Raw genomic sequence first — 25969 nt, 5'->3', positions numbered from 1 at the left:
GTGGATTTGATTCGATTTACATATTTCGATGGTGTGAGAGCAAAGTATATATGTATAATATCGTACACTTCATGTACCGATTAGGTGAATACATGCGCGTCCGTCGTCAAGGAACGAGGAGCTCACACGATCGAGCATCGGGGGACGCGAACGATTCTTTGGTGACTGGTGGTTCAAGAGGTGAGAGACTATAAATGTTTGGTGGGGACGACAGGACCCCGCCCCATGAACAGCTATAAAATGCCGGCACGAGAATCGGACCCAACCAGTCTTAATCAGAGTACACGAAGATCCTTTTTTTCCTTTCCTCTTCAGAGGTACGCTGGGTCTGCTCTCTCCTTCCTCTCTCTCTGTCCGTGTCATCGTCGAGATCATGAAGCTCGTCCCGGTCCTGTTGCTTGTCGCAGCGATCGTTTTCGCCGCCGAGGAGAAGAAGGAGGAAGAACGTCCTAAAACGTTTAGAAGACTCATACCTGCTGACGTTCTTCGCGGTGAGTCTTTCTATTTTTCTTTCTTTCTTCATGAACATTTCTGGAATTTGAAAGGTTTATGTAGTTCCTTGCAATATGTATACCTAGATCTCCCTCGCGCACATAGAAATATGATATAATATCGTGGTACCAATGTCTAATGTTTTTTGTCAGGCGTTTAGGAAAGCCTGGTAAATGGATTTGGTCGCCAATTCTAACGAAGCTAATTAAACTATGCCAGATACTGAAAGATAGTTCTAAAATTTTTAAACATATTTAAATGGTGATTAAGCAATGTAGGTAAAATTTTTTATAATGAATCTCATGAAACATAACATATTTCTGTATGTCTGCTGTTCCAAAACTACAGCAAGCTGCGCCATACTGTGAAGGTAAAACATTTTCTACACAACGTCACAATTTAAAGTAGTTTAGAATCTAAAGTACACAAAAACTATCACATGTTTGCCGTTACAATTTTAATAAAAATTGTAGAAATAGAATACTATCCACGATAATTTTGTCAAATCAATCGATTTTACTCGAATAAATTCTTTTCCCTTTTTTCCTCTGCATTAACAACATCCAATCGTGCTACCAAAAACAGTATTATTCTTACCTAGAAACGATGACGGTGTGGCGGTTCTTTAAAACGACAGACGTGACCCGGTACATACGTGACACGAAAGTAAAACGATTTTTATCATTTTGCCAAAACTGAAATCACTTAGAAAATACTTTAAAAAACACACACACATTCATAACGTGTGCCTAAGAATCAGTATTACTTTTGAAGAGCAAATTGATCAGCAGAGAAAATCGGAAACCGCGTAAACGTATCTTGTTAATTGTTCGACATTTTCTCCATCCTTTGCCTTGGATCGTCAGTCGTTCGACTTGAAAACCATTCCCAGAATTGCAAATGAAGCGACCATACCAACGAGTTTGCAGAAATGGGCATAAATCACAGTTTCATTTGACAATTCCTGTTTCTTCAACTTTCCATTCGCGATAGAGGAATCAGGTCCTTGAAACCACGCTCTTTTCACCCTACCATTGTCGTTACCATTTTGTCCTCTCGCATTATTCACCATGTCGTGACATGTTTGCAACAGTACAAACAGAGACAGATAGATGTACGTTTTTCCTCGTTTAAAAAAATAAGAAAAAGATTGATCGAGAAAATAAGCGTTTTCATAGATTTGTAGATTCACAGTCATGTGACAATTTAGGTGAATAATGCACTTACACGAACAAAAGAATAGGAAACAATAACAAGACCATCATCGTGTGAAAGTCTTCGTGCTGCGAAGACTCGTTTCTTCTTCTTCGATCGATCCCGCAACCTGCCCTCCAGCCTTTTCTTTATATGGGGTATACGTGTTCGGATAAGCTTTGACTTCACCTACCGTTCACCGTAAGATACCTTCTACAAAAACTACTTTCCACTTTTTAATCTCTTATTGGAATAATGTTGTCTTTTTATAATTAATTGCTACCCTATTTACCGCAGCAAAGTCAATTTTTCGCATATCGTGTCCATGAGGTGCGAATTGTAATTCTTTAAAGGTAAAAACATTAGTAGCTAGCAGCTAGGCAAACATAAGACATACATAAACATAACGACGTTTCAAGAACACAGTATCCATACAAATCGAATAGGAAGCAAGCTTATCACACAGAAATCTTCCGTGAAGTCACGAGTCTGGACCATTTATTGACAGTAATCGTTAGTGATGCAGAACATAGTCCTTGATTCTCCTCGTTTGCTGATCGTTCCAATAATCTATAATTAGAGATCGTTGAAAAGGATCTAAGAACAATCTGGAGATAGCGTCTTGCTGATTCACAGACTGTGGCCTGGTTACTCCGTATTTTTCGCTCCAGACCTAGATTCCGATGAATAATCGAATTGCTGATGAGTTGCTAGCGGCGAATGCTGAACATGGTGTCGTCGTAGGTACGTTTATGTACGATGTCTTGAACGTCATTTACGCATTAAGAACATTCATTTTATTTATATCCTATCGAAACAAAGATAATGAAATTGGGTGAAATTATGAAATTTTCAGTAGAAGACAGCTAAACGATTGTTTACTCCGTTTCATAATCACATTCTATGCACGACTGGTTTGCCAATAGGTATGCAGAATGACACGAAAATAATGCGAACGAAAATTTGTAATCTGTAAAAAAAGATAAGACAAATGTGAGATACATTTTTTACCATTACCGTATGAATTTTTTGAAACATGCGATACAATAAATATTGTACTTTTCGTGAACAGGAGAGCCTTTACAGAGTATTATAATACTAAATATTATTATGCATGACAAAATGAATACATCGAAATATAAAAAACGAGAAATGATGTCTATTTAAGTGCAGGTGCGCGTGTTCCCATTGAAGTTAAGTTTTACACAGTCACGAACATTGGAAGTGTACCCGTTTCGAAACAGGATGATTACAGAAAGTAGGTCTTGGGTTGGGTCATCGGCGACGAAAGCGGGGCCAGAATGAAAATTCGTAAAGAAAGAGGCTGATTGCACTCCGTTGTTCCCCTTAGCTTCGCGACTTTCCAACCGGGAGATCGTTACCCTTCGATTATTCTCCCGACGTGCAATTCGTGATCGTAGCCTGTGACGAGTGACTAATTTTCTAAACGCGACATGCATCATTGATTAACCATACAATAGATAACGTGTTATTTCGTGAGAATATCGCGTGTTTATTGAAATGTCAGATAGCAGATTTATTGATCGGACAACCAAGCGACAGGAACTATGATTATCTCTATCTCAAGTTCCTATTTAATTAGCGTTATTGAAATTGACAAGCTATTATGTTATATACGATTATAAACTAATATATGCGAGAATACTACATTATGAGCGCAATAAAACGTTCTTAGATTTAAATAATTATTAAGTAAAATTGCAAAGTAATTTCATTTCAAGATGACAAATACATAATTGGGTGGATCTTAACACGTTTCATATCATTAGTTTTCTCTAACTATACACACTATGTAAGGTTCTCTAAGTAAACATTTTAATACATCTGATACGTTGATCTTTCCGCTCATCTATCTTACTTGAGTATAACGAAGAACATATTTGTCCGTTCAATGAAAGTTCTATTTCTATCTAGAATATCATGGGTCACTGATGATCCACGAGCCATGAAAAGCGTTAACAGACGGAAACGTAGCCAACCGCGACGAAAAAAACAAAGTGAGTGAACGTAACGTTACTCCTACGAGCATGAAAGTCGACCCTTGCAGACAGATGAATCTTTAATGTCGGTGAAAGTCTAAGAATGTCTACTATAAATCATTCTTTATACCTCTTCCTTAAATGGCTCGCTTTAGAAGTGACGAGACCAGAGCTCTTTCCATGAAAATTACAAATTAATTTGCACCATGTTTGTATGTTATAACTCCTTCCAGATCAATGCATTCAACTCAATGATGGCGATAAAAAGCCTACGATTTTTACCAATTTACCGGTCGAAATTGTTGCCTTTTACCATGTGAATGGCATCAGATTAAAGTTTTTCCGTAGCCAGCAATTTTACAATGTTATTAACAAAATTGCACAGCAAACCATGAAGTCGACTTCATCATCCCTTTCTCTTTTCGAGTTACTTTTCTCAGTTAGCGTATGAATAGCACGCTTCTCTTTCCTTCAAATCTGCAATCCTTCTATTAATTAGCTTAAATCACATTCAATAACATTTTTTAAGATCATGTATGTTCCATATAGAAAGGAAAGTGAAACTGCTCACATACTCACTTTATTTTCGCAACAATTGTACTGTTGCAGTTGTACACATGTATACGGAATTTCAAATTCACGTTGCAACGATGATTCTGGATTCCATATTGGTTATCGCCCATCAATTGGATCATTAAGAATTAAATTTTACATTTAGCTTTACTTTCAAATAAATCAATGATATGTCATTTTGATGAATTGGAAATTATAAGCTTTATTATATGATTATAATTTTGCTAAGCACTTAATTCCCCGTATGAAGTTTGCATGAAAGATGGATTGCGGTGTTTAAAAATATTAGAAGAAAAAACCTTGTATCTGTATCTCATCGATATCGAGTCAAAATGTTCCCCGATTTCGAATATTCCATTGCACATCCGATCATTTAGAATAAAGGCTCCCGAATCACTTTCTTATGATCCAGGTGGCCCGCAAGAGCTGGTGTCGTATACCACCGCACTTTTAGCGTTGGCGTGAACGCCCATCGTTTTATGTCTTCGACGTAACGAAACTGGCATTGAGAAAACGATAACAGACACGTCATTATTCAAATAAATCTTATTCCTAGAAGGTAACAAGCGACTCATGATTGAGCGACATACTTGTTATATTTTGTGTCTTCCTTTCATAATTAATTAGTCATTCATATTGCGTAATGTTTAAAAGGTCGAATCGTTAAAAAGGAAAGAACGCTAAATAGCTTTTGAATAATTTTTTCAAATAAAATTTTCTTTTATTTCTGCCATTATGGTCCCTTCTATAGATCTGAAATACACAAATATCAATGCACAAATACGCGAAGAACAACGACTTATACTTTACCCCCTAAGTGACAGATACTTCAGTAATTTTTTAATTGCTTTAAACAATTTTTATCTTAATCGTTCATTTGTACAATATGTTAAAGTTCTCGATGTATTACGTTATCTTGCCAAGCGATAAAAGCTTTCTATTCAATCATCTTCTAATCATTTCAAACGATTCACTTTTCTCGTTAACTCCAGGGAACTCTATAATAGAAAAAAGAAAGAAGTAAAAAAGTATGGCAATCGGCTTAGTCAGAGTTTGCGATAATTACACAAGTGGTAACACGGTGTGACAGCGAAAGTATTTCTCCTTGAAGTTTCTAGCTCGATCGGCACCAATGAAACTCCTCTGTCATCTATCTACGATCGATCGAGACGCATTATAATGGAATACCGTGCGTGTGTGTGTCTGTATAAACTTAGAAGGCGCGACGAGAAGTTAAAAATGGCTTAATGTTAGAAAGTAATGAAACCTTTCACAGGTGTGCGTGTAATCAGATAATGCAGCACGTCCACGCATCGTGCACGGTACCAATGCATTCTGTCGAAGAATCACAACCTGTACAAGTCGTTGCTCTTATAGAATGAGATTTTACTTTTACGTCACAGTTGGTGAAAATCCGCTGATGATTCATTTGGAATTTAAAACGTCTTGAAGAAATTATATAAATATAATAAATATAAAAAATTTTTTACTGCATTTATATAGGTTTGCCTCTTTTTAAAAAAAGCTATGTTGAATGGCATGTATATTTTTTCTTCTATTTTTTTTTTTTTTTTTTTTTTTTTTTTAAGCAATCGCGGAAATAATTTGATATTTGATAAAGATATTTATTAAAAAGTCTACGATTAATCGCTTCTTGTTTTTTACTTGCTGAAAAATCCAGTTCTAAATACGCAATACCTTCCGGGTAGAAGATTCCGGTTATTCCTAGTAAATTAAACGATATGGATTCCTTTCTCCACAAAGAAAGGCTACCATTTGCTACGTTTTATTGCATAAAAGACTGTTCCGTTACGTAATCAAATCTAGTGTTCTAGTTAATGCAACATATCAATCCGATATCTTCTTTATGTAATATATTTTATGTAATTCAGAAACTTGTATTCCGCAAAAATATTGGCGATTGTCTAGTTGTTACGATATTCGATTACTCGTTCAATTACTTATGATATAACATTATAACAAACCATAGAGAATTAGAAAGAATTTAATTTTATGCAAAAACTTTATACGAATGTTATAATAATATCTTGATAAGAATTATCAAATTCGAAACTTTAATTTCTTACTGCCAAAGATTAATTTTGTGATATAAATTATATAGTTCTATCTAACTCTTTTTTTTTTTAGATTTCCCCGGTATGTGCTTCGCCTCAACAAGATGCGCTACCATCGAGCCAACGAAATCCTGGGATTTGACACCATTCTGCGGCCGTTCCACTTGCGTGCCAGCCGACGATAACTCTGGTCGCCTCTTCGAACTCGTTGAAGACTGTGGACCGCTGCCGAAGGCTAACCCGAAATGCAAACTCTCAGACAAAACTAACAAGACTGCCACGTTCCCAGACTGCTGTCCCATTTTCGAATGCGAAGAAGGAGCGAAACTCGAATATCCGGAAATTCCGACTTTGCCTCCACCCACGGAAATCGTAGAGACCGAGAAAACCCCGGAAGCGACTCCGGCGAAGGCTTAAATTCTAAATTGAAAAAAAAAATTTCAGAGAAACGAAAAAATGCAGGTCGTGACTTTTATAAACTACAATAAATTGAACGGTCGATTAAAAAGTAGAAGTCGAAGATCTGTTATCGTATTCTGAGATAACTGTTTTTAATAACTGAAACAGGAAAAAATAATTTTAGCTGAGAATTTTTTGTCGAAAAGAACGGTAACGTCTTTACTTAAAGCGAAAAGAATATGTATTACTCTTAACGTCGCGCATCGATACCCGTTGTTTCATCATGAGAAGGCGGTTTACTGCAACATCTTGTTACCCTTCAACGCAATTCGACTTAACTTAATGCGAGACTAAAATTATACATTGTATATAATTCAGGAATTAACTCGAAGAACTTATCAAAAAATAGCAAAACATACATAGCTTAGATAAAAGTAAGCGTATTGTTAACATTATCATTGATAAACGATGATGTACAAGTAATATCAGCGTTTCGGAATCTGTTCGAAAATATTGAGTTTCTTCAGTCTCCTAGTCCCGGAAGTCGAGACTTAGATGCTCCTATAGCCGTTTTGTTATTCCCTTCTCCAAACAATAATTGTCACATAAAAAATTAATTCTTTCTTTTTCTCCAAAAGTAGAAAGTCTTGCGTATGTAATGTAAAAACATGTGTGACTGTAATTATATGTGATTAAATTAATACTTATTTAATTCAATACTACATACACTGTGTACTTTTTATCCCGTACTTCCGACAATAGTGAATACAATATACCGTAACTACTTTCCTAATATAAATTAATGTGCATAATATTTGCTTAACTTTTAAATTTTTTAAGAAAAAAATTGTTTTACCAAGTGTTTGGGAAATCTTTATCTTATTATCATTGAAGTTATATCCGGGACGAATAAATAGTATTTAAGTTGATCTTGTAATTCGTACGTACTATAAACATAACTAATAGAATTTTAACTAAAGAAATATGAAAAAGCAGCTGTAACAAATAAATTTTAAATTATATGCGCTAAATTACTGTACTTACATTAAAAACAAAGAGGCATAACTTTTGCAATACCGAGAAATTAAAAAATTTCTACCTTGTTATTATCATTATTTCTATACATAGTTGGAGAGAACTTAGAATATAGACACAAATTGAAAGTTAAACAGTATAGTTAATTACTTGTTTTTAATATTACCATATACAGTTGTAGTTATAAAATAAGCATTGGTTATTTAATTGGAACAAGAAATCGTTCATTTTATCTGACTTTAGTACGCTATCTTTAATGTTGGTATCTTAGAAGATTTCATTTTATTATTATATATGTTGGCAGCCTGGAAAGATTGTTCCAGCAAAATTCGCTGTTTAACCAAATTTAATGGACGTGAGAATTGAGTGAGTACGAACGTGAACTGATTAGAATAAACGTAGAAATTTGAGAGGCTGTGTGATATATAAAATTTTTCTAATAGCTTATAACGAAAATGAGTGAACTCGTGTGGGGAATAAAAAATGGTGATTTGGAGCAAGTGCGGGATATCGTTGAGAAAAAGGCAAATATATGAAACGTTAAATCATCTTTTTCTTCTGTTGCTTTTTGATTGCCGCTACTCAGAAACGTCATAAAAAGATATCGCTTTTTGATGTTTAATATAGAATTCATAGAATTTTATATAGTTCAAAACATATAAAAAAATACTAATTACCCGATTAAATTAATAGTTGTAAAAATCATTCATATTTCCTTTTCAAATTAGTTATACATTTTTTCCTACAAGTGAACATATATTAAATTGTCTAAATATGTTCCTGTTGATAGAATATCGATGTCAATCAAATGATTGATGGAAGGACACCCCTACATTATGCAGCTGATTATGGCCAAAGTGAAGTAGTCAGATATCTTTTGGAAAAGGGTGCAAATGCAAATGTAAATATATATATAAATATTAGATAATATGTATGAGATTTAAACATGAAAATATTCAAAATTTATTTATCTTTCTTTTTACTAAGCATTGTACATAATATTTTATTAGTTTTACTTGAAATGTAAGAGATGAACATTAGAGAAATTATACTAAAAATAAATCGTATTACAATGATTTAAGGAAAATGTATTCACTTACAGGTAACAGATAAACATGGAATAACAGCATTATTAGCAGCAATTTGGGAAGGACATACAAATTGTGTAAAATTACTATTAGAAAAAGGAGCTAGAGCAGATGGATTGACACCAAATGGAACAAATTATTTAGATGCTGCTGAAAAGGATGAGATCAAAGAATTGCTTAAATTCCACTAGCACAAAGCCAAACAAATCATGAAGCAATAATTTTGTTATTTTAGTATTTTAATGTTCCTCATAGGAGTATCACCATTGCTTTGTCTTGATTTTCTGCATATGACTAGGCTATCATATTTATACACTTTAAATTAAAAAACAAAAACATATAGGTACACACATGTAGTTTTATAATAATATATTGCACATCTGGAGCATATAATCATGAACTCATATTCTTTTATATGGTTACTCTTAGAGATTTAAACTATATATAGTTTCAGCTTTAAAATATTATATCATACAGATTGTTTTGCAAACTAACAATAGAAACAAATTTATTTTTAAAGCATGTAACATTATATAGCAAGAGATATTTTGATACATTTATAAGAAGCAGCATCGTGTTTTAAATATTTGTTATTAATTTACAAATATTACAAATTTCTTTTATACATTTTTTTACAACTACCTACTAACTAAAACAGCTTTTTGTGACAAAAAGTTATAGTATATACTGAAATATTTGAATGCTTGAATTAAGATACTACATAATTTAATTCAGTTTCAAGAATGATATGTATAAATTATAGAAAAGAAAATTAAAGAGCTATCTTTATGGTACTAACTATCTAACATGTCTTAAGAAGTTTTAAAGGTGTATAATAATCAAAAATAATAAACCAGTGCATCATTGTTATGTATATTATTGTATTTTATTAAACCTGTATTTATCATTTATTTATTACTCAACATATTATTGCTTACAATATATTAATATAACATATATTAGTAGGAAAAAAAATATATATGCAATGAAATAATAAAAATAAAATATAAATAATATATATATTAAAACGTTTTATATACCAAAATTTATTTGTCAAATGTCAATTGATAAAAATACAAATTGTATCTATTATAGTCATAAAATATATATTTTTGCTAATATCTTATTTTTTCATATCATATCTATATATAAAATGCACTATTAACATATTAAATATTTTAAGACAAAACATTATGTTTGTAAAATATAGTGCAGTTGATTTTTAAATTTTTTGCATTTATTTTATTTTGTACACTAACTTGTAATATTTCAATAAATACAATATAAATATAAAATAAAAATATTATTAAACCACTTAAAAATGACATCTTTTTAATGATGAGCAAAATATTTTGTTGCGCTTTTCATACAACTTATAATAACAAATCATATTATTTAAAAAAAAGAGAAATCTAAATCACATTTATTAATCAAATTTTATTAATTTTATATAAAGTATGTCACATATTAGAGAAGTCGACCTCTACAATTAGAAGCACCACATTTACAGATGATGACTTTACCTGGTATACTTCCAACATCATAACTGTAATTCCATGTTAATTCCTGACCTGCTCTTATGTAATTTAAAGCAAAGAATGCCACCCATGGAAATCTTACATCATGCGTGTCTACAAATACATTTTGCACAAAAACGTTTGGATCACATGAATGCTGAAAAATTACCAATAATTATAATTCAAATATAATGTTAATAATAGAAGTAACAATACCAAATTCTGTTTTGAAGTATTCTAGTCATTTAAAAGTTTCAATTAAAATATATCTTACGTTTAAGTAACGTCCAATATTTCCAGTTGTTTTAGCATCCATTATATAAACAGCCTCATCTTCTCCAAAGAAATCTCTTACTGATTTAAATTTAGGTCTTTCTATTTGCGTTGGTTCCACTGTTGGATCAAATCTACTTGGTTCGCGTCTGCCACTCCTATTTTCTTCTTCATCGCTTATAGTAATTGCATCTAGATCATTTGAACGATTTTCATTGGTAGAAGACTTCATAACATTTTCGGTGGTTTTAGCAGCATGTCCATCTTCGCTATTTTCTTCAGATCCATCTTGATTGACATCATCTCGTTTTCGTTTTCTTAGTCTTTTTCTACATCATTATTAATAATTTTTCTTTATTATTAATATTCTGTTAATATAGACTACATCATTTATTAATAATTAAGTACCTTTTACTTACCTAATAGAAGGTTCTGTAGAATCTACATTGAAATTTAAGTATTTACTAACGTTGAAATCTTCATCTGAATCATTTGCATTTATTTTCGTATTATCCTCATCATCGCTAGTTATAGATTTTTTTTTATCTTCTGTGGTAGATAATGGCATTTCTGATTCGAGAACATCACTTTCATATCCTTCTTTAATACTTTCCACTACTTCCACATAATCCAATTCTGCTAGGTATTCATCTCCATAATTTTTACCGCCTTCATTAGCTCCCTTAAAGATAAAGAAAGAGGTAAATCTTAAAATAACTTATACTGCTTGTACTATATCTTATTGTAATTTTTTACCTGTTCTGTAAGTAATCTACCAGCATATATACAAATAAAAGATCCAAGAGGAATATCGTTTAGACATCGAATGCCCCAGCCCCGAGGAGCTGTTTTGAACACTTGTAATTTTAATGTTAATGGATGTTGCACTACTCTATTCAAGCAAGTTTTTACAGCACATTTACATTCAGAATTACATTCATAAATTCCAGTAGTAACTGGCTCCGGTAAACGTTTATATACGTAACCAACAGATGTATTTGGCACTCTTCCTCCGAGAGTAGCACCTTGTATTGTTAATTGCCAACACTGACATTTTGTTTTATCCTATAAAATGATTTATATAATTAGATATCTTATAATTTAAATTATTATAAAAAGAGCATACTTGGCAATCATCTTCGCAATCACAGCTACACAAGAAATTTGGATCTAAATTAAGATTAACTCCTTCTGTTGGTTCTCTCTGAGTGCTATATCTAATGGTATCTGGTTGGGTGTGATCTAATTCATTAACACATGGTATTGGTACATTTTCTATACCATAACTGAGATCCTTGAAATTAAAAAAAGAACGATCGAGTTATAAAATACTAAGCAAGTATTAATTATCTCAATAATCGTAATATTTTATTTACCTTTATATTGATAAAACATTTATCCAAGACAAATTCTGCTAGACAATGCACCCAATAATCAAAATCAAATAAATCAACTGACATTGGGCTGCCTGTTTTGCGAAGATACTGGTGTAACTCTTCCATATTTCGTAATCTGACACCGCACGGAGCTTGATATAATGTAATTTTCTTGCCTTTTGGATACTTACAAAGTTGTCTGTTCCAACCACAGAGTAATGGTATTGAAAGAGGTGAATAACCTCTCAAGTCATCAGGTGTAAAAGATATTCCTTGAACGCACTGAGGGCCACATTTATGTGGAACAAATTTTTTTGTTTGAATCTTGTTCTGTGTTTGGTAGTACTAAAATGAAATGATAATATATGCTTTTAAATCTTATGTCTCATTTTAAATTATCTTATAAGAATTGTAATTAGTTTATTCAATGCACTTACAACGATACTATGAGAAGGTTTTGTCTCTGTTGTAGGATTATAGGAACTTGTATCCACAATACTTTGCTTTTTACTTGTACTTTTTCTAGCAACAGCACGTGATTGCTGTGGTGCACTTGATGTAACTGTATTTGTAGTTTCATTTACTATATTCTGTTCTTTTTCTAATTGAGAAAATCTTTCTTCCTCAGGTTCTAGATTAGATGTATATTCTACATAAGGTAAATTGCTTTTCTAAAATATTAGTAAGATTTGCATTAATTAATTATCTCATATAAAAATAGAATTAAAATGATTCACATACATTAGAGATAGCAGGTAGTCGATGTCGACTAGGTGTATTGACAGATGCATGATGTCCTTGTTGTCTAGCGTTAGCTTTTAAAAGTTCAATATATAAAGGCCCTAATCTAGCTGAGCCTCTGTAGATCCATTCTGTTCTTCCATCAGCGTCAAAATGCATTTGTACTAAACTTGCATCAACTTGAATTACTCTTGCAACCCACCATTTACCATTCCATTCTGTTTTTACTACTTGACCTGTTTGTAATTTCACCATTGGTCTTTCAGGATATGTTTCAATATATTTCTTCACAAAATCACGAGATTCATTAGGTATATCCTCCCAAACTTTGTTGGAAGATTCAGCAACTAAATAAATATATTTATGCTCAACATATTGAGCATAACCATCATCAAAGAATACCAAATATCTAAAAAAATAAGAAATCTATTATTACTTACTATCATTCATATATTATTAATTTATTTAAAATTTCGTCCATGAAATATACCTATACTTATTTGTAGCTTTTGGTGGTTCAGCTATAACTCCACTATAAAAATTACTAGATGAAACATCTTTAAATAGAGCAACTACTCGTGTGCCAATCGGAATTACTACTTGGCTAGTTACAGCAGCTGCGATTTGTTTACCAGAAACAGATTTAATAACAGAATTATACTTCTTTTGTAATAATTTTACACGACAATGTAAGGGAATTCTATAAACTACAGTTTGCACCTAGTAAACAATAAGTAAAACTTTAAATAGATTAAATGTAGAACTATTTGTATAAAATTCAAGTAAGAATATATTTACAAACCTTTGCTTTAATCCATGGCATAAGTGGATGCTTCATAATATATACAATGCTATCAATATCTATCTGTGCTCTCACAAGTGGACCAATTGGAGGTAAATCCAGAACCACAACTTGGCTATTATCTTGTTCAATTGGTAAAACTTCTGGTTGATTATCTTCTAACGTTGAAGAAGAGGCAATTCTTATTTGTGTAACTTTTTTTGTTGCCACTAATGGATAAAATCCATTATCCACATATCCATCATTTATTTGAAGTTCTTGGAGCATTTGAATTTGTGGTTTGAATTCGTCATATAAATTATTACGTAACATATCCATGGTACACATCAAATCTTTAATTGTTTTATCCATAACTTCATTTTGTTCTGTTTAAAAAAATTATGTGATCTAATTCAAATGTAACAAATATATATAAATTATACTTTGCAAAATAATGATATACCATCTATTCTATCCCACTGATCTTTTAGTACATTATGAGCTTGTTTAATTTGATAGTTAACATCATACTTCTCTAAAATATTGTTTAATGTGCTATCTAACATTTCTTCCATATCCGCAAGCATTTCTTCTGGCAAATATTTTTCTGAAACAAATAAAACATGTACCAATATCTCAAATATACATAATACATTGTAATACAATTTTAATTTTACCCTCGTCACATATATCTTTCTTTTTCTCATCATCTGAATCATCAGTATCGGAAATTTCTACCTCCATTGTACGGTCTGGAAATTCACACTTCAATAATGGCTTATGATCTACGAAAGCTGCGACCAATTGCTATGAAAATTAATATCATAGTGTAAATATCAAACAAAAATCTGTCTCTTACAATACCATATTAAGTAGTCAAAAATACGTATTTTATAAGTCAAACCTTTTGGTGTTCTAAAGCAACAATAAAACACTTTGTACATATCATACGCTTTTTCTTTTTTTCTGTATTCACTCCATAAAAAGCACATGCAAAAGAAGGTGCTAATTTCATATCTACTCCAGAAGAACATTCAAAGTTTACACAATTAGAATTACAAATTATTGAATTTCTATTTTTTTGTGTGTTATTTCCTGATGCTTCATCATCCGAAACAAGTTCAATGACTTCCATTTTGTACAATATTATTAAAAGTATTATAATCTTCTGGTAACTTGGAAACAAAGAAATATTTATTTATTTACAGCAAATATAATGACGTAAATGTAAATAAAAACAAATATATAGGTTAGGTAACTAAAATACTGATTAAGTATTAAAAATGTAAAAAAAGATAATATTTACCAAAGTAACAATTTTTACATTAATAACAGATAAATACAATTTCTTTAATACATTATTTGATGAAACTATTTAATGAAATATGTTCTTATTCGGCAACCTTTCCGAATTTTGAATTTAATTCATACAAAAATATTTAAATATTTTATATTTTGTTGATTCTACACATTTGACATTTTCTTTTTATATTTATTCATATCACGGGTGGTTAAAAAAACTTAATGATAATAAATAAAATGTCCATTATTAGTTTATTTACAACAAAACGATATGAAAGCCAGCCAAATTAGTGCCACCTACCAAATAACTAGCGCGGGAAACATTCATAATTTCAAATATAAATAGAGGAAATCCTGGTACAACTCATAATATATAATTTTTAAGTATTGGGGTATAATCAAAAAAGTAATTTATATATTAGTCAATCGAGATCTAGATACTAAATAACGCAATTAACAAATACGTTTATTGTTGTACAAAATGAATAGAAACATTAAAAATGCACATGTCTTGAATATCTCTTTTATTTTTATTTTATCATATTTAATCAATATGTATTGTATCTACCTAGCCATTAGTATATTTAAAAATCACAGTCTTAGTTGAAGAATTGACAGCAGAAAATACTATCTGTATCCTATCCATATAGCAAATGTTTACAATGTACATAGTTTGCTTCTGCATACATACACGTAGTATGTATCCTAAATGAATAATTATGTATATGTGTTATGTACAGTAAATTGGATTATGTTGATCTACACTTTCACTGTTGTGCGTAATTGTAATATTTTTGCCCATTTTCCATCAATATAGAATTTGTTTGTTTATGCACAATTGCATTCTCAATCATGATATTTAAAAATTCAGCTAAAATAAAAAATATTTAGTCATTAAATTTTTTGGTATTTTTTAACATTCTCGTAACAATTATGTACATTTAAACTGATAGCAGAAAATGTCTAAAATAATATAATTTATATAGTTTTCAATTATTAGATTTTGGTCTTCTGGATTTCAGAATTTACAAAATATACACAACACATCATCATGTACAAGGATAAAAGCATGCATTCCAATATTATCATAGGAAAATCAAAATTTGTAAGGAAGACCCAAATAATATTAGTCCTATACAAAATATAGAAAGAAAATTGAAACATTATTTGGTAAAAAACATTTTTGTACAAATGAATCACTGCTTTAAGATATCTTTGCAAATAGATGCTAAGAGTGTAATCTCGCTTATCTCATGTATTAGCAATATACTTAATTTATATAGTGTAGTAGATACTTTTAGATATCTAATACTTAATATATTAAGAATTATTCAGAAGATTTATTCGGAAATGATTTATAATGAAATATACCATCTATATTACTAGAAAATTGCAACTTGAATAATCTTCAAAGAATTATCAAGTTATATCATAACATTTAATGATATATATTCATTATAAATCTAATTCTAATATAAGTGCAAATGTACAAGATTTCTACTTTGATTTGAATATCTAGAAACAAAACTTAAAAATGATAAAACTTAATAAACTACTAATTATTCGATGGAAATTGGGCATTACATAATATTGGTAGGCTATTCTGATTTGACTAACTCTAATGAAATAATTTATTTATATAATTTGAATATATGTAAATTCCTTTACGATTTGATTTAAACTAATATGAAAATGATTCCACGATTATTCTTTCATTGTAATATTAATTGAATCTAAAATTAATATATACATTTTTACAAAATATTTTATAATAAAATATACTGCAAGAATAATTATACATTAACAAATATTTTAATGCATTAAAATATTAAAAACAGTTATCTCAAATAGAATAGCCTATATAATGTATACTTTAGAGATCTCTAAATAGTATATATCATATATTTACATCAAATTTCATTATTTACAGAAACAAAAGCATTATTACTTTTAATAAACATAAATTGATTTATGATTTAAAGTGGAATTTTCAAATAAAAGATGTACTAGTACGGGAAATACAACGTTTTGCGATTTCACTTATAGAATACAACTTGTATATATTATATAAATTATTCGTCGAATTACATGTGTTGTATTTTTACAAAGTAATCGTAGTGAATTTAAAACATTCTAGAGTTAAACATTATCATTGAACCTAATAAATAAATTTAAAAAATAAATATATTAAGTCAAAATATTTTTGCTAGAAAGAGAATAAACACACATCTAATAATATAATGAAAAAAATTAAGCTGTACAAGTTGTATCCTATAAAAAACATTGTACTTTGTTCTATACACAGAAAACATTTCTCTGCACATTATCTTTTGTTTAGTTCACGAATAAGTGAATTTAGAAAAATATTTTGTTTATGTTAAATGAATTAAATTTTCTACTTCTCTTATATGACACTAATATAATGTCTTTTATCTAATCATTGCAACATAATGATAAAAAAAAGGGCTAGCCTAGTTACAACTTCATTTAATATTACCTAGAAGTTATTATAGTTCATATTTCCCTTTTGTTTTTAAAATGTGGGTAAAAGATGTACCTTCAATATTTGATACTATAAAAGCAATTCAACTCTTTGGTTACACAAGGAGAGCTAGGTTGCATACTTTTCTTTTTAAATGACAATAATTAAATGCTCCATAAGTGCAACCACTGGAAAGTATTCTATTCTGATATTTCATTGTTTTTCGAAAATTTATAATCTGTGATTATATCATTAAAAATTGCAACAAATGTTAATATCCAATTTTAAAAAAGAAAGATATACAATCGTAACTCAGTCTGTGTAGTTTTTGAACTACAAACCACAATAGTGTATTTGCACTATACAAAAGATTATGTATATGTCTCTAGCTATTAAAATTAAATTATCCAACGGAGTAATATTTGTACCAGAAAAAAGAAGGCAATTCTTCTAGTTTCAATAACATAAAAGAAAAAAGATTGCAGTATTTGTAAAACGAATATTTACAAACATGGAATATAGATTATGAAATTAAAACTGTCTGCAATGGCAATCGATTAAGTATAGTAAATTCCATATAAAACATCTCTATCATATTAGAAAGACATATATACCATGAAAATGCTTATATTTTGCCATCTAATTCGGTACAAAAGACGCTTTTCTTTTTACCTAAGCTAAAAAGGGCACCTGATGATGATTTGAACAGTAAAATATGAATTTACTAGCTATAAACTTCTAACATGAAGACAAATATTCTACAAAAAGGAATGATGTGTGATGTACATTAACGATTAAAGTTTATGAAAAACGTCCAGGTTGTTAATACTTAGGTTGTTTAGAAGTAGCAAAACATCGTCTTGCTTGCGTAAAAGCATATATGTTTGTATATCTTTTAAAGTCTTAATAATAAGACTCCCAAAAATTATTGTGCACAAGTTAATGCACAAGTTAAAAAATTTCCTCTTTTCCAGATTTATAAATCAAAACAAAAAAGGAGAAAGAATCTTGAAAAACGAAGCACACTGAATGTTACATATATGAATGTATCAATATAAAGAATGGTATGCTTAATGTACCGCTCGTACGTATGCAGCATGCATGTGCAATACTGTAATGAGTGGTGTGTGTGGCACCAGGAATGTAACGTAATATATAAGGAAAACATTATATTATAAGCTGGCTGTCGTCAAACAGTAATACACGAGATCAGCTGCTGACAAAGTTGACTGTACTGTAATTGGTCCCCACTAATTCTTCGCATCTTAATGCCTTTTACTTCCTTCTCTTCTGATTCACATACTCTAAGTTCAATTTGAACACCACCTGGGTATTCTAAACTAAGCCCGCCACCTTTCACTTCTTCTCTAGAGAAGACAAATCCTTTTGGAGGGGCTCTTGCATCTATAATTTGTTTTACACGACCTAGTATAGCTTCTGAATTCAACCTACTCGATTCATCAGATAATGTAACTTCAACTTCTGTAGGTATTGACGTATTTAGTGGCCTACCGATACCGCGTGTAATACTAGGTCTCAATGGGTCACATGGTTCAGAGATGATGAAGCTAGGAAGAGGACTGTAATGAGGTAACGTATCTTCGAGCGAATCAGGCGATGGAGATGGTGAAGGTGAACAACTAATTAGTGTTACTTGTCCCCCAAGATCTGTTACAGATATTTGAGGTGGTACCTAGAACAAATAGAATATTATATAATATACATATTTCAATATAGAAAATTATAATTAAGCAACAATTTGTTAAATAAGTTTAACAATAAGAAAGTTATTTATTTACCCTTGGTATTTCTACAGGGTGTTCTTCTTGAATCATATCCAAAGCTGGACTGTTACTAGGCGAATAACTAACTGGTGTGGTAGCTGGTGATCTATGGTGTCTTAATGGACTCAAATCTAATGGTGTTGCTGGTGGTTGTGTTGGAGTACCATGAACTATGCTGCCCTGTACTGCTGCTGTAGTTAATCCACTTAAACCTAATAATAAAATGAATTATATTATAGTTTTAAAAAGTTTCTATTTAGACTTTATATATCATACAACAAACAACAAGACCAAAATACCTTGTGTGATTGCTGCTACCCCTCTTTCATGTACAGGAGACCCAGGAATACTTGCAGGACTATGTGATGGTGACGCTAACCTTTGCAATTGTTGATATTCTTGTTGAAGTGCCTGAATCCCAGGTCCAGGGGGACCAGAACCTTCGGATGCTCTTCGAACAGGAGAATATCTTTCTGTAGAAACATGAGTACTTGGTTCCTTATATGAATCTCTGTTGCCTACTAAAAACAGCAAAACAAAATAATGTATTATTTAATTATTATAATTATACAAATCACACATTTGTATATATGGTATAATATAAATAAGCATGTAAATGTGTTAACAACGAATGTACAATACTTATAGTAATTCGTTTTTCTATTTATACAAAACGCAAAAAACCACACAAAAATTACCAGTGCTAGTATGATACAATGGATTCTTCTTAGCATGTGTAGATCCTCTAAGATGTGTTGGTAACAGCCGTGATGGGAGGTAAGCTCTATTCATCCTAGCTTCCACCTCCATTACCATTTCCGGATTTATAACTACATGCATATTACCAACCAACGAGGCATGGTAGTGCAGTAGACACAAAAAACCATGCAAAATCAAAAATAAAATCAAATATAATGAAGTACATGGCAGATAAAATGCACATGTATATTATTTAAATAAAATTATATATGAATTTAAAATAAAATTATTATTCAAATATATTTACATATAGTATGTAACATTATACTAGTAGTGATAAATAATACACAATGATTATAATATTTATTGTAACAATATAAAATTTTGTCACATAAGGACATTTATCATGCATACCATTGTCAAAATAAAGAAACAAAAATACATACCAATATGCAAATATTGCAAAAGCAAAGATATAAACAAGGCATGATAATACTTACAACTTAGAAATGAAGAAATATAGCAAGCTTTTAAACTAATTGATACAGCAAATCATAATAATCAACTTTCGTCGAAGTGATATAAAACATGTCGTAATAAAGTGCATTGATGATGTGCACACAAATACCTGAAAAGGATAATCCACAGTACCTGGTCTTTGCATAACGGCAGTAACACCACTTCGTCTTCTTCTATCGCTACCACCACTTCCACTTCCACTATTATTACCATTTGCATCACCATTTCCACTATTAACTCCAACATTTAATGACTGAGCACATGGTACCAAAGTTGGACTTCCACTTTGTATCTATATACAACATGAACAAATTAGTCGTGCCGCAAACTAATTTTTTAATAAATATTTCATAGCGTCATAGTATTTATTTTTCTTACAGGTTGTAAGTGTTCTCTACTACCAGGTTGACTCCATCCTCCATCTTCAGTACCACCAGAATTGCTGCCATGTTGTTGATAGAAGACATGAAGATTAGCTCCACCATCCGAAGCTCTTCTTCCAAAACTCCCTGCTGTAATTAATAAAATGTTTATTAAAAAGTGAAATGATTTATTAAAATAAACTGTACTATATATTACTTACTTGCTCCCATCACAGGAGGAGGCTTTAATAAATGTTGATCTTTGATTTGAAAGTTTTGAGGAGGTTGATGTTGTACTAAAGGAAGGTTTAAGGGTAGATTTGTATGAGGTAACACTTGAGGATCAGTATTATTATATTGTAGTATAGGAAGGAGTCGTAATGCAGGATCGCCTGTAGTATGGTTATAGTTATAAGGATATGATGTTGGTGGCTGATGAGCTGTATCACCAGGTCCAACTGTGTGTCTTCTTGTTGTGTGATAAGGTGTGCCAGGTGTAAGTTGCAATCCACTTCTTTCTTCTGTTTCTGCTTCTGTATCACCAAACTTTTGAACAGCAAAGAAGAAGAATATGATTTTGAAATACATGCTGCTAGCTAACAGAATAAAATGCAATATTTACCTTTTCTAACTGATGTGCTCCATCAGGAGCATAATCTCCTGGTATACTTTGAATACTAGGTAAACTAGGCATTGTTGGTTCTAATCGGTCAACAAGAAGATTATATATTGCTGACACATGGTCAAAAGCATTTCCTTGAACTGCTTTTAACAATGTTTCTGGACTAAGCCCTGGTAATCTTAACATATTTTCTATCACTACCTGATTTAATTGTGGTGGCACATTTTCAGAATTACACCTGAGAACATATATTAAAATAAATAAAATACCTTTTTCATATATTTATTGTACGTATTTTATTGATATTTATATATTACCCTCCTGGTTCAGGTTCTGTTGTACCATCTCCACCCATCCAAGAGTGTGCTAAAATTTGTGAAATACTTAAACGTCGTTCTGGTTCTACTACCAACATATGCCTAATCAGTTTCTCACATTCTACAAAAAATTGATATATTAGTCAAATGTATATATTTAAAACACATAATGGAGTACAATATGTTAAAATTATATAAATTTGTACATTTACCTGCAGACATAAAAAATGGTATTCTGAATTTCCCTGAGATTACTACAGAACGTAGTAGTTGCATTGTGGGTCCATCAAATGGTAATGCACCACAAACCAACACATACAAAACAACACCTAGGCTCTATAATTACAGATGAAATATTTAAATGATAAGAATTTTTTGTTATTTTAATACATTGTAATAATAATATGACATACCCATACATCAGCCCTTGGGCCATCATAGTGCTTTCCTTCAAAAATTTCTGGAGCAGCATATGGTGGGGACCCACACCAGGTGCTAAGTGGAACACCTGGAGTATATTCATTACTAAATCCAAAGTCTGCAAGTTTTATATTATTGTCTGCATCAAGTAGTAAATTCTCAGCCTAAAATAATAATATGTACATAGTCATTTTATATAAAAATACTAACAATTTTTTCATTTTTTTGAATTTTTCATAAATTTTTGAAATATTTTAAAAATACATTTTTTTGTATTTAAACCTTAAGATCTCGATGAACAACTCTCTGTTGATGAAGGTAACGAACAGCAAGAACAATTTGACGAAAAATTCTTCTTGCTTCTGGTTCTGGCATTCTTCCATTCCGTACAAGGTGATCAAATATTTCTCCTCCTGGAGCATATTCAGTAACTAAATATATCATCTTTTCTGTTTCCATTACTTGGTACAATCTTATAATATGTGGATGCCTTAATCGTTTCATTATATGTACTTCACGAAAAATTTTTGCTAGATTTTCTTCATTTAATTTTGTTTTATCTATTATTTTAATAGCAACCTATAACAGAAATATACATATTACGAATTTATGACTGTTAAGAAATATCACAAACAAGTAACGTCTACTGTGTTCAGTTTAATTTAATATTTTGTTATTTTAAAAAGCTTAAAGCACAACATGATCATTAGTAATATATATCATCTATTAACACAAAATGTTTACAAATTTTTCAAAGCACATAAAAGATCATTAAAGAAAAGATGTATTTTTTATATAATTCATATTTCATTATAAAAATTAATTGCATTACAGTATCAGAGAATTAATATATAAAATTGTAGTAATATAATATATTTGATTTAATTATTACATGAAAACAGGAAAACATACAAAGAGGAAAAACAAGACGAATGAATGCAAATTAAAAAAAAATACTACATTCATAGGATCATATAGAATCAATACATATTGAATCAATAAATTTCTATATGAACATTAATTGACGGTATTTTTATTTTTACATTTCAATGATATCCAATCTATTATCATTAATAATGATTTGAAAAAACATCCAACGAACATATTTCAATCGATGTAATAGTATCTGTTGGTAACATAGGTTCGCGAAACATTCTTTCAAGTTATTAGCTCTCTTCGTGTTTTGACATATTGTTATTACATAGAAAGCTTTTATAATGCGTAAAATATGATATAATTTATATGTCCATGCCGTTATCCAAAGATATAACGACAAAATGACGGGTGTTCGTGTTTGTGAGAAAAATGCGTTAACAATGGACTTACCTTCGATTTAGTCACAACGTGGGTGGCCATTTTAACAACGGCAAAATTTCCCTTGCCAATAGTCTTTTCCAATTCGTAATAACCGACACGAATAAGTTTGTTGACAGAAAATTCTTGCGAAACTTCATTGTGCGACGTCGTCGCGGATGCCATTTTTTAATCACTTGTCTCGCTCAACTCGTTACCAATCATTTACTGTTTAGTACATTAATATTTCCGCTAGAGGTGCTACGGCTAATCGACACTTCTGCCATCTAGTAAAATAATTCAAATTAAAAAATCAGAAGAAATCAAGTATTATTATCAATTGCGAAAAAAAATCCTAAAACGATGTTTCGTATAAAAATGATTTATAGGATAGAATAAATGAAATCTGTAAAAAGAGTTCATTAATTATCCATAGTTATTGATTATATGCATTGTTTGTTTACTTTTTTTACGTAGTTATGAGATAAATCCTTATACGCCATCTATGCAAGTAAATATTATTCATGAAAATTAATAAATAGAAATATATAGATTTGAGTTCGTTGATCCTTTTTTTTTAAGTTCACAGAGCATTGAATGTATTATCCTTAGTTTGTATACATACATGTAAAACATCTTTACATATATGAAACATAAAAAACTGTCGCTTGTTTCTTAAATAAACTAATAGATTTTTCATTAAGCATTCATTTTACTTTTAAGTAGTTTCTCAAATATGACAAAAATATATTAAATATTAATATTTTCAGCAAAAAGGAATCTTCGATGAAAACTTTTCATTATGACATATTCTATTTTCATCTAACTTCTTCACTTCTATGTCGTTGCTATAATCACAGTATTCACCGCGAAACTGCTACGTAGACGAAAACAGATTGTTAAACGCTGTCAGAAATGGTATTTTAGTTAGAATGTTATAGAAAAAAAATTGAATTGTTTTAGCAGGTACAATAGAACTGATAACTTAATATTAAATGGCAATGGGAAAGTATTAATTCGATGAAGTAAATACCTTTCATTTATTCAAAAAATACATCTTAGAAAATGGAAGAAAGTACAATACTATGGATGCTTTCACTGGTAATGTTAGTCGGTTCCTGTATAGCTGGATCCTTGCCATTAGTCATGAATTTATCTGAGGTAATGTCCTTTTCATTTGACGATAGATGAAAAGAACAATTTTTTTATCTATCATTTTCTATGATTGTCATATACTTAAACTACTGATTACAGATTCTACAAAGAACCCCATGATCATGAACATCATGAACCTTTAATCTTTCTAGGATAAATTACAACTGGTTTCGATACTTGGTGCTGGACTTCTTGTAGGCACTGCGCTAGCTGTGATTATACCTGAAGGTATAAGAGCATTGTTTACTGATGGAAGCAATAGTGATCAAGGAGTTCAAAGTTAGTATTTCACTATAACATTTATAATGAAATAGTTTTTTATATATGATAAACATACATATTTTGCATCTTTTTTATAATATAAGATATTAATATTTATATTTGTAATAAACAAAAATATTTTTCATATTTTGTATTTTAGTTTTATATGAAAAGCTATATGTACAGCCAATTAAAATACTTGAAATTCCTTTAGATTTAATTTGATATTATTTCAATAAAACTTAATATTTTTGACCTTCATTTTTTAGGTGATCCTCACTCCTTAATAGGTATTAGTTTAATACTTGGTTTTGTATTTATGCTACTGATTGATCAATGTTCAGCTAGAAGAAGTGGAGTAAGAGAAAGGAGTGTCACTGCCACCTTAGGTCTTGTAGTTCATGCAGCAGCTGATGGAGTAGCATTAGGAGCTGCTGCAACTACATCAGAGGCTGATGTAGAAATAATTGTTTTTTTAGCAATAATGTTACATAAGGTAAACAAAATAAATTAAGTAGTTTTCCATGTCTAAGAAGAAGAATGTTAAAAATATATGTAGTAAGTGTTAAATAAATAACTCAGGTATTTTTTACAGGCACCTGCTGCATTTGGTCTGGTATCATTTTTACTACATGAGGGAGTAGATAGAAAAAAAATTGGTAGACATCTTTTAGTATTTTCTTTAGCTGCACCTTGTCTTGCTCTTGTAACATATTTTGGTATTGGGAAGGTAAATTGTTTTAAAATTAAATAATGAAATTATTCCATAATATATATTCTTAGAACATTAATGTAAAATTGATATACTTATATATATTTTTAGGAAGGGAAAGAAACACTTAGTAATGTTAATGCAACTGGAGTAGCAATGTTATTTAGTGCAGGTACATTCCTATATGTTGCAACAGTACATGTTTTACCAGAACTAATGACAAGAAATAGTGGCAACTATACACATCTACCAACTGCCGAAAATGTTGCAGTGTCTTCTTCTGGACTAAAAGTTAAAGAAATATTAGTTTTAGTATTGGGCTCCCTTTTACCTGTATTAATTACGAATGGTCATCATCATTGACAAAATATCATACAAAAAATACATCTTTTTTTCACTATGTGTAATATAAAATGTCCCTCTCATTAAAAGGTATAATATTTTAATATATTCCATGATTTTTATATAAAATCATGAAGTGACAACTGGAAAGTTCG

At 30.5% G+C, this 25969-nt stretch overlaps 5 protein-coding genes across 9 annotated transcripts; 3 read left to right on the top strand and 2 right to left on the bottom strand.

Moving 5' to 3' along the window:
- The first annotated feature begins 247 nt into the window (after positions 1-247).
- LOC100647232 lies at positions 248-7455 on the top strand. The gene is made up of 2 exons (XM_003399764.4): positions 248-491; positions 6408-7455. Exons 1-2 carry the CDS (start codon positions 374-376, stop codon positions 6749-6751), a joined length of 462 nt encoding a protein of 153 aa, XP_003399812.1. The 5' UTR covers positions 248-373; the 3' UTR covers positions 6752-7455.
- A 594-nt stretch (positions 7456-8049) lies between these two features.
- Positions 8050-9730, top strand: LOC100647392 (myotrophin). Of its 2 annotated transcripts, XM_012315040.3 has the most exons (4): positions 8050-8134; positions 8212-8292; positions 8559-8669; positions 8871-9730. In XM_012315040.3, exons 2-4 carry the CDS (start codon positions 8224-8226, stop codon positions 9045-9047), a joined length of 357 nt encoding a protein of 118 aa, XP_012170430.1. In that variant the 5' UTR covers positions 8050-8134; positions 8212-8223; the 3' UTR covers positions 9048-9730. The 2 variants fall into 2 exon arrangements, with proteins under 2 accessions (XP_012170430.1, XP_003399813.1); XM_003399765.4 differs by having other exon boundaries at positions 8094-8292.
- A 543-nt stretch (positions 9731-10273) lies between these two features.
- Positions 10274-15161, bottom strand: LOC100647514 (histone-lysine N-methyltransferase eggless). The gene is made up of 14 exons (XM_003399766.4): positions 14851-15161; positions 14449-14719; positions 14222-14351; positions 14008-14151; positions 13566-13930; positions 13254-13483; positions 12764-13172; positions 12460-12693; positions 12023-12367; positions 11773-11940; positions 11403-11711; positions 11066-11328; positions 10648-10975; positions 10274-10530 (listed from the first exon to the last, which is right to left on the bottom strand). Exons 2-14 carry the CDS (start codon positions 14677-14679, stop codon positions 10324-10326), a joined length of 3363 nt encoding a protein of 1120 aa, XP_003399814.1. The 5' UTR covers positions 14680-14719; positions 14851-15161; the 3' UTR covers positions 10274-10323.
- A 194-nt stretch (positions 15162-15355) lies between these two features.
- Positions 15356-23555, bottom strand: LOC100647635 (serine/threonine-protein kinase SIK3). 3 transcript variants are annotated; one of them, XM_003399767.4, is made up of 13 exons: positions 23378-23555; positions 22334-22630; positions 22045-22215; positions 21844-21967; positions 21632-21752; positions 21315-21552; positions 20914-21238; positions 20709-20842; positions 20463-20622; positions 19811-19942; positions 19412-19633; positions 19128-19324; positions 15356-19021 (listed from the first exon to the last, which is right to left on the bottom strand). In XM_003399767.4, exons 1-13 carry the CDS (start codon positions 23528-23530, stop codon positions 18518-18520), a joined length of 2778 nt encoding a protein of 925 aa, XP_003399815.1. In that variant the 5' UTR covers positions 23531-23555; the 3' UTR covers positions 15356-18517. The 3 variants fall into 3 exon arrangements, with proteins under 3 accessions (XP_003399815.1, XP_012170431.1, XP_048266746.1); XM_012315041.3 differs by having other exon boundaries at positions 19412-19630; XM_048410789.1 differs by lacking the exon at positions 19811-19942 and having other exon boundaries at positions 19412-19630.
- Positions 23556-24078: 523 nt separating this feature from the next.
- Positions 24079-25872, top strand: LOC100647749 (zinc transporter ZIP9). Of its 2 annotated transcripts, none has more exons than XM_003399768.4 (5): positions 24079-24505; positions 24652-24778; positions 25030-25256; positions 25356-25490; positions 25584-25872. In XM_003399768.4, exons 1-5 carry the CDS (start codon positions 24410-24412, stop codon positions 25833-25835), a joined length of 837 nt encoding a protein of 278 aa, XP_003399816.1. In that variant the 5' UTR covers positions 24079-24409; the 3' UTR covers positions 25836-25872. The 2 variants fall into 2 exon arrangements, with proteins under 2 accessions (XP_003399816.1, XP_020721609.1); XM_020865950.2 differs by having other exon boundaries at positions 24089-24505; positions 24599-24778.
- The last annotated feature ends 97 nt before the right edge of the window (positions 25873-25969 follow it).

Source organism: Bombus terrestris, chromosome 12 (assembly GCF_910591885.1).
Source record: "Bombus terrestris chromosome 12, iyBomTerr1.2, whole genome shotgun sequence".
Lineage (NCBI taxonomy): Eukaryota > Metazoa > Arthropoda > Insecta > Hymenoptera > Apidae > Bombus > Bombus terrestris.
This window is presented reverse-complemented; position numbering and strand designations above follow the sequence as displayed.